An 8,011-nucleotide genomic window follows, 5' to 3' on the forward strand; every position below is an offset into this window, starting at 1 on the left:
ATGCTTCATTCCCCTTTCTGATCACCCCCCCTTTCTTTATCCCTTTCTTCCCCTACCGATCTTCCTAATTCTTATGTTCCATAGATGAGAGAAATCATATGATAATTGTCTTTCTCTGCTTGACTTATTTCACTTAGCATTATCTCGTCCAGTGCCGTCCAAGTTGCAGCAAATGTTGAGAACTTGTTCTTTCTGATAGCTGAGTAATATTCCATTGTATATATGGACCACAACTCTTAATCCAGTCATCTGTTGAAGGGCATCTCGGCTCCTTCCACGATTTAGCTATTGTGGACAATGCTGCTATGAACATTGGGGTGCATATGGCCCTTCTCTTCACTACGTCTGTATCTTTGGGGTAAATACCCAGTAGTGCAATGGCTGGATCATAGGGTAGCTCAATTTTTAACTTTTTATGGACTTCCACATTGTTTTCCAAGGTGACTGTACCAGCTTGCATTCCCACCAACAATGTAGGAGGGATCCCCTTTCTCCACATCCTCTCCAGCAACTGTTGTTTCTTGCCTTGTCAATTTTTGCCATTCTAACTTGTGTAAGGTGGTATCTTAATGTGGTTTTGATTTGAATTTCCCTGATGGCTAATGATTTTGAACATTTTTTCATGCGTCTGTTAGCTGTTTGTATGTCATCATTGGAAAAGTGTCTGTTCATATCTTCTGCCCATTTTATGATTTATTTGTTTCTCATGTATTGAGTTTGAGAAGTTCTTTGTAGATCTTGGATACCGGTCTTCATTGATTTCTGCTCTGATCTTTATTATTTCTCTTCTCCTGCTTGGTTTCAGCTTCATTTGCTGTTCTTTCTCCAGCTTCTTTAAGTGTAAGGTTAGGTTGTATATTTGAGACCTTTCTTGTTTCTTAAGAAAGGCTTGTATTGCTATATACCTAGGACCGGCTTTGCTGCATCCCAACAATTTGAACAGTTGTGTTTTCATTTTCATTTGTTTCCATGAATTTTTTAAATTCTGCTTTAATATCTCGGTTTACCCATTCATTCTTAAGTAGGATGCTCTTTAGCCTCCATGCATTTGAGTTCTTTCCAGATTTCGTCTTGTGATTGAGTTTGAGTTTCAAAGCATCGTGGTCCAAAAATATGCAGGGAATGATCACAATCTTTTGGTACCAGTTGAGACCTGATTTGTGACCCAGGATGTGATCTCTTCTGGAGAACGTTCCATGTGCACTGGAGAAGAATGTGAATTCTGTAGCTTTGGGATGGAATGTTCTGACCATATCTGTGAAGTCCATATGGTCCGGTATCTCATTTAAAGCCCTTATTTCCTTGTTGATCTTTTGCTTAGATGATCTGTCCATTTCAGTGAGGGGGGGTGTTAAAGTCCCCTAGTATTATTGTATTATTGTCAATGTGTTTCTTTGATTTTGTTATTAATTGGCTTATATAATTGGTTCCCATGTTAGGGGCATAAATATTTACAGTTGTTAGATCTTCTTTTTGGACAGACCCTTTAAGTATGATATAGTGTCCTTCCTCATCTTTTATTACAGTCTTTGGTTTGAAATCTAATTTGTCTGATATAAGGATTGCCATCCCAGCTTTCTTTTGATGCCTGTTAGTGTGATAAATGGTTTTCCACCCCCTCACTTTAAGGTGAGTCTCTTGCAGACAGCATATCGATGGGTCTTGCTTTTTTATCCAATCTGATACTCTGTGTCTTTTGATTGGGGCATTTAGCCCATTTACATTCAGGGTAACTATTGAAAGATATGAATTTAGTGTCATTGTCTTGCCTGTAAGGTGACTGTATATTGTCTCTGTTCCTTTTTGGCCTATGTTCCTTTTGGGGTCTCTCTTTGCCTAGAGGACCCCTTTCAATATTTTTTGTATGGCTGGTTTGGTGATTGCAAATTCTTTTAGTTTCTGTTTGTCCTGGAGCCAATGAGGTTTATCCAAGGTATGCTTATCATTGACTGAAAACTTTTCACCAGCTTCTAAGACACACATTAGTGTATCTGTTTTCAAAGTTTATATAAATAGGATGCAAAAGAATCATATGTTCCATTTGTACCTGACTTTTGCTCATTGTCCGGTTTGGGAGAGTCATTTTTGTTATTGGGTGATGCAGTAGTATGTATCTTATTGACTTGTACCTTGGTTCCAATTTCTGGCTGTTACAAATGATATATTATTTTGGTGCACAATTGTACACATTTGTTTAGCATATAAATGGATCTGTACTGAATTTTTGTGAATGGATATGCATATATTTGCCTTTTGCTTTGTGCCATTTTCCAAAGGATTTGGTGGATTTATAATGTCTCTACAAGTGTCTGAGAGGTCCAGTTGCTCCGTGTCCCTGCTGAAACATGGTACTGCTGATCCTTCTGTTTGTTTGTTGTAGCCATTCTGGTGGGTAAACTGAAGCAGTTTTACCACTGAAACTGGACACCTTTGCCAAAGTAATTCGTGAGCTGCAAAGTCACCGGAGAGTAGTAACATGAAGCATCGAAGGAAATAGTGGATGTGAATGGAGGTTATTAGATGGGAGACAGGAGCACATGGGAGACATGACCGTGGTGATGGGTAGGGTGTAAATGGTATGGTAGAAGACAAGCAGTAACTAGAACACGATCACTACCAGGAGTAGTGCCAGCAACTAAATTCATGACATAGAAATGGAGTCCAGTGTTGCCATCTTGTTATTTTTCAAGAGAAACCCAAGTACAGATTTTTTATTGCATTTTCTGATTAAAATTTGAGCAACTAAATTCAATTTTTAAGTGACAAAGCACAAGTGAGGGTCATTGTCCATATCCACCACGAAGGCTGTGAATTCCATACTTTCTAATGACATTTTTTTCCTCTGACTTATTACTAGATCTGGACCAACAAAATTCTTATATAAATAAGAGATGACCTTAGGGGTAAATACCCACCCATTTTCCTGTGGGTACCAATACTTTTTCCTCCCTTCCTTTTCTTACTTCATTGCACAGTTCATTTGGTTAACTTTTGCAGTTCAGCCTACTTGAAATGTTGAAATATTATTGGAAATGTAATGAAATTGAGTTTAATAGTTATTTAAAACTAGTTATATATATATAATATGTATCCCCCCCCCCAGAAAAACATCTTTCTATAAGAGCAAAGTGACAAAATCAGTAGTGTTTAGAACTGGAAACCTTGAAAGGGCTACTGCCCTGACAATTTTTTTTTTTCAATAATTAAATCCAGAATTAGCAGTATGTTTTAAAATGTAAACATCCTTGAGAGGTATCACACATTAATGTCATATTTAATTAATGTATAAATGATTATCAGGAGATCCTTTCATAAAAATAAATGTAATGAATAGAAGTGCTCGGGGTGCTGTGAAGCTGTTATCAGGAAGGTAACTTTATCATTTCCTCAAGGCTAAAGTCTATTAATAATACAAGTTAAAGTATGAAGTGTCTACTGATAGTTTTGAAAGTTACCCAAGAACAAGTGTTACACTCATCTGCACTCTAACAGATTCACTGTTAAAAAAAAGTACCTTTTTTACCGTCAGTTCTAACGACATAACTTTATTTTGTGTCAGTTTTATAGCCAGAGAAAGAAGTTTTGATTATGTTTGACTAACATGTGTAATTCAAGTTTTTTGGCAGGAGTGTTCTGGGAGTCATGGGATTCTAGGTCTGGAAATAAATCTGAATTCATTTGATCTAAAATGTGATAAGAATCTATTTTCAAATGCAATTTCTCTTTCTGAACAATAGGAGTTATCCATGGAGTCTGGAATTGATCCTGGCCAGGAATACGGACAAGATTATTACAGTTATGAGCATGGGTACATCTTCAGATTTTTTTAATCCAGTATCAGTATTTTTAATGAATAATGAGCTATCGAATATTACTACTAGCATTTGTGTTACAAATGTCACTTCATCAGTTTCATCTTTGAAAAGGAATTACGTATCTACTTTTAGTTTCAATCAAGTTTTGTGCATTTTTCTATATTCAGTTCTGGTTTGATGTTCTATGTTGATATTGACTAAAACTCTAACGATGCAGTAAAATGATGCAAAATTATTTAAATGAGAAATAGAAGTCAAACATATTTGCTCAATTCCTGAATTCACCATTTCTCGCATATGAGATGTTTAACATTTTATCTAAGTAGTCAGCCTCAAGATTTGCCCAACAGAAATTAAGAAGAAAACATACTTTAGAATTCAGTAATAATTATTTCAAGTTACTCTACGCACATGTTAACTGCTTTCTAAAAATACAGAAGAGGAATGTATACAGCATTCCAGACCATGTTTGAAGCAGATCTTCACTGTAAAGATAGAGACGTTATGTCCTGAATGAGCTATTCATTTTACAAAGAACCTGTCTCCTGTTCTAAATTCTTCAACTAAATTAAGGAACAATGCGCCTTTCTCTAAACACCAGTCTCTCCCAAAACTTAAATCTGAAATAACCTGACTCTTTTTACTGTTATTCTAGGATATCATCATAGTAAAAACCACTGGCCATCAGGTTGTAGTTCTTACTCTATGGTTTTGTAACTAGTTGACAAGGAGCACAATAGGTGCTGTATAAATATCTGTTGATTGAATGATGAGGACAAGAAGAAAACAGATCAGTCATGGTTACCAGTACCCCATGGAAACATGTTGAAGGCTGTGAGTTTCTGTTTCAGGTATGAGATGCCTCAGTATGGAAGCCGTCGCCGTCTGTTACCACCGGCTGGACCAGAGGAGTATGGTGAGGTAGTTGGTGAAGCCGAGGAGGAGTACGAGGAGGAAGAGGTAATGCCATACTGTTTAACCCTATTTGAATAGCAGGCTGAAAAAAATTTCAAAAATCAGAAATCCTATTCACTTAGTACTCGTTTTCCATATAAATTTAATGACATGGACCATTTCATTGCCTTGTTTATAGAAGGAAATTAATTGTTGTGCAAGTTTATTTCCTTCTATAAAATGTTAAGCGCCTGAAATAAAGCCACAATAAAGTTTATATTTTCTAAAATCCTAAATGTTGCTCCATAAAGGTAACATTATAATCAAATACATAACCATTATTTTGCAAAACAGTGGTTACTTTGGCTCCCACATTGTCCAGCATATCTAAAAATCATGGAAAAGTACAGTTACCAGAAGCAATATATTACCAGCAAGATGCTTAATGGAATTCTGTCATGTATGTTTTAATTAACATGAGTCATTTATATACTTTGCCTGTAATATTTATTTGGAACGTTTATGCAAAACAAAAACAAAAATGTCACTGTAGCTTTACCCTGTTCAAAATTAATAGTCAACTATCCCATAAACAGATAAAGTATCATAAATTTTGTTAAGGAAAACACATAAAACTATTAAAGTGTAGGGAGGGAAAGAGGAGAGGTGATCATTACTTCTTTCTCCTTTGATCTAAGATGTAAAATAACTCAATGAGAAAAAACATTAGAAAGCCTTAGATTTTAGTATTATAAAGTACAAGCCAAAATAAAATACTTGCTTGTGATCACTTTCCATCTGTGTGCAGTGGGGATGAACCATGGACAACTGGGTTCTTATTCTCTGAAACTAGTTATAACCCTGCTTCTTATTCTCTGAAACTAGTTATATCCCTGCTTGACTTGTGTGGGACAAGGTCACACCATAACCATCCCTCAGCTGACGGTTCAATTGCATTTTCGTGATTTTCAGGAAGAGGCAAAAAAAATTAGAAAACCAAAAGTTGAAGTTAGAGAGCCTAGTGAGGAGGAAGAAGTAGTTGTCACCGTTGAGAAGCCCCCTCCAGGAGAGCCCACGTACACAACGTGGAAGAGAGCCAGGATCTTCCCAATGATTTTCAAGAAAGTTAGAGGGCTCGCTGACAGAAGGGGCCTCGCTGATCTTGAGGGGGAAGAGTGGCCGAGACGCCTCGAGGAGGCAGATAAAGATTATCTGAAGCTCACTCTGGACCAAGATGAAGCCACAGAAAGCACGGTGGAGTCCGAGGAAGAGTCCTCCAGCGACTACACAGAGTACAGCGAGGAGGAGTCCGAGTTCAGCGAGTCAGAGACCACGGAAGAGGAGTCAGAGTCAGAGACACCTTCTGAGGAGGAAGAGAGCTCGACTCCTGAGTCTTCAGAAGAATCAGAGTCGACGGAGTCCGAAGGGGAGAAGGCCCGGAAAAACATCTTTCTGGCCAGAAGAAGGCCTGTCGTTGAAGAGGTCAAGGCACTCAAGGGGAGAAAAGAGGAGCCCCCTGAGTTGCTGGAGGAAGAGCCAAGGGTGGAGGAGGAGGAAGCAGGAGAGGAGAGTGAGCTGGGCCCTGAGGAGGAGCCCGCAGGCCCTGAGGTCCCCGAGGAGGAGGGCAGTGCAGAGTTGGCTTCGGTGGAGGCAGGTGTGGACAGCGAGGAGGAGTCCGAGCCGGGCAGCAGTGTCAGCAGCAGCAGCGAGAGCCAGTCCGGAGGGCCCTGGGGCTTCCAGGTGCCCAAGGAGGCCACCAGCAAACGTGCACTCTGGGAGCAGCCCCCGGGAGCCGACTCCGAGGGCGACAACACAGCACTCTGAGACAGGACTCAGGAGGTGGGAGTTTGCCTTGACGAGTGCTCTTGTGTGCCGTGCTTTCTCTGTGCTCTCTGCAATGACGCTCCAAGGGAGGAACGTGGTCGTGACCTCTAGCTAACCTAGGACTGGAAGCATGCCAAGAGAGGGAGCGCACGAGCGCTACAAGTAGACTTGTACATCAGCGTGCATTAGGGTCAGACTGACTAATCTTCCTCTATTAGCCATTCTGAAGACAAGCCATGAATCAATAGTATCTAGGGGGGTTTCTATGAATGCACTATGGCATTATGCGTGACCACTGATGCCCTGGCCAGTGGAGTGGATTTTAGGAATACATGTGGGGTTTTTTATTTCATCCATAGACAATAGACAAATCCTTAGGACAAAACTGGCAACAAATGAGATGTCCAAAAGTCTACTTTTACATATATGTACATTTCACTTGGCAAAAGTATTGTAAAAAATACCACGGACATGTTCAAATGGGTTTGTAGCTGGCCATTTCAAATATTAGGAGATAAATGAAATGAATTTTAAAAACTTATACCATTTCTTTTCCATTGTGGATATGGATTAAAGTACACTTAGAAAAAAATTGAATTTTTGTAAAACTTTTTTTTGGGTAAGTAAACATAGCAAGTTTGAAACATATCTGGAAACCAAATAGCATGGTTTACTTAGTGCAACACATTGGTAGTTCACATCTTGTAAAAATGTGATACTATTTTGAGCGTAACCTAGTATTGGTTAACCTTTACTCTTTGCCATTTCTCATGTGGATTGGTAAAAGAAATGTCCGTTGTGTTCCAGTCGCTTACTAGAGGAAAGTTTATAAATCATTTGTTTTCATTTTTGTGTATTACCGAATCAATGATTCAGAATGGGAAGAGATTTTCTTTCAAGTTCACATACATTTAAATAAAATGATCCATAAAACCTGGATACTTTAAGTGAATACAAAAGGGATACAAAAACTTTGGCTAATAACAGAGTATTAATTAGGAATTAGAATGTGTGTTAAAAAATATCTTTAAAATTTGGGGAAAGGAAGTATTAGTATGAACAGAATATACTAATACTGTGTGTTCCCTTCAGTTTAACTTCCCAGAAGAGTAGAGCAATGGTCGTGGATCAAATCCTTACCTAAATAATACACTTTTCTTTTTCACGTAGAGCAGTAATTTGATCTAAAAGAATACAAATGCCTCCTGCCGTGTCCACTTCTTAACTGAGCAACACCTTCTTCAGAAGTTAAGCTCTAGGCCAGTGGGCAGTTGGTAGGAAAGAATGGGACGTTAAGAAAGAGTTTCTTCTCTCTACCTCTTTTGAGTTCTTTAACGTTCTATGGCTTTCTATCAACATTTCTGAATTTCACAGACCCTGTCATCATTGCCCCTTTCATTCCTTTGACAGTGACTCGTTTTTTGTTTTTTGTTTTTTGGCAGTGGGCGAGAAAAACAATGATCAAGTTAGTTGTGGAT

General features: G+C 38.6%; 1 protein-coding gene across 1 annotated transcript in view; it reads left to right on the plus strand.

Moving 5' to 3' along the window:
• The window catches only part of PCDH15 (protocadherin related 15), a 1,630,853-nt gene extending 1,624,320 nt beyond the window's left edge, over positions 1-6,533 (plus strand). Inside the window, exons 35-36 of the mRNA XM_087863140.1 lie at positions 4,667-4,775; positions 5,682-6,533. Coding sequence (XP_087719266.1) covers positions 4,667-4,775; positions 5,682-6,533 — 961 coding nt within the window. The remainder of the gene's footprint in view (positions 1-4,666; positions 4,776-5,681) is intronic.
• The last annotated feature ends 1,478 nt before the right edge of the window (positions 6,534-8,011 follow it).

The sequence above is a fragment of the Ursus americanus genome, chromosome 6 (genome assembly GCF_024610735.1).
Source record: "Ursus americanus isolate L20-20 chromosome 6, mUrsAme1.1.p, whole genome shotgun sequence".
NCBI classification, from domain to species: domain Eukaryota; kingdom Metazoa; phylum Chordata; class Mammalia; order Carnivora; family Ursidae; genus Ursus; species Ursus americanus.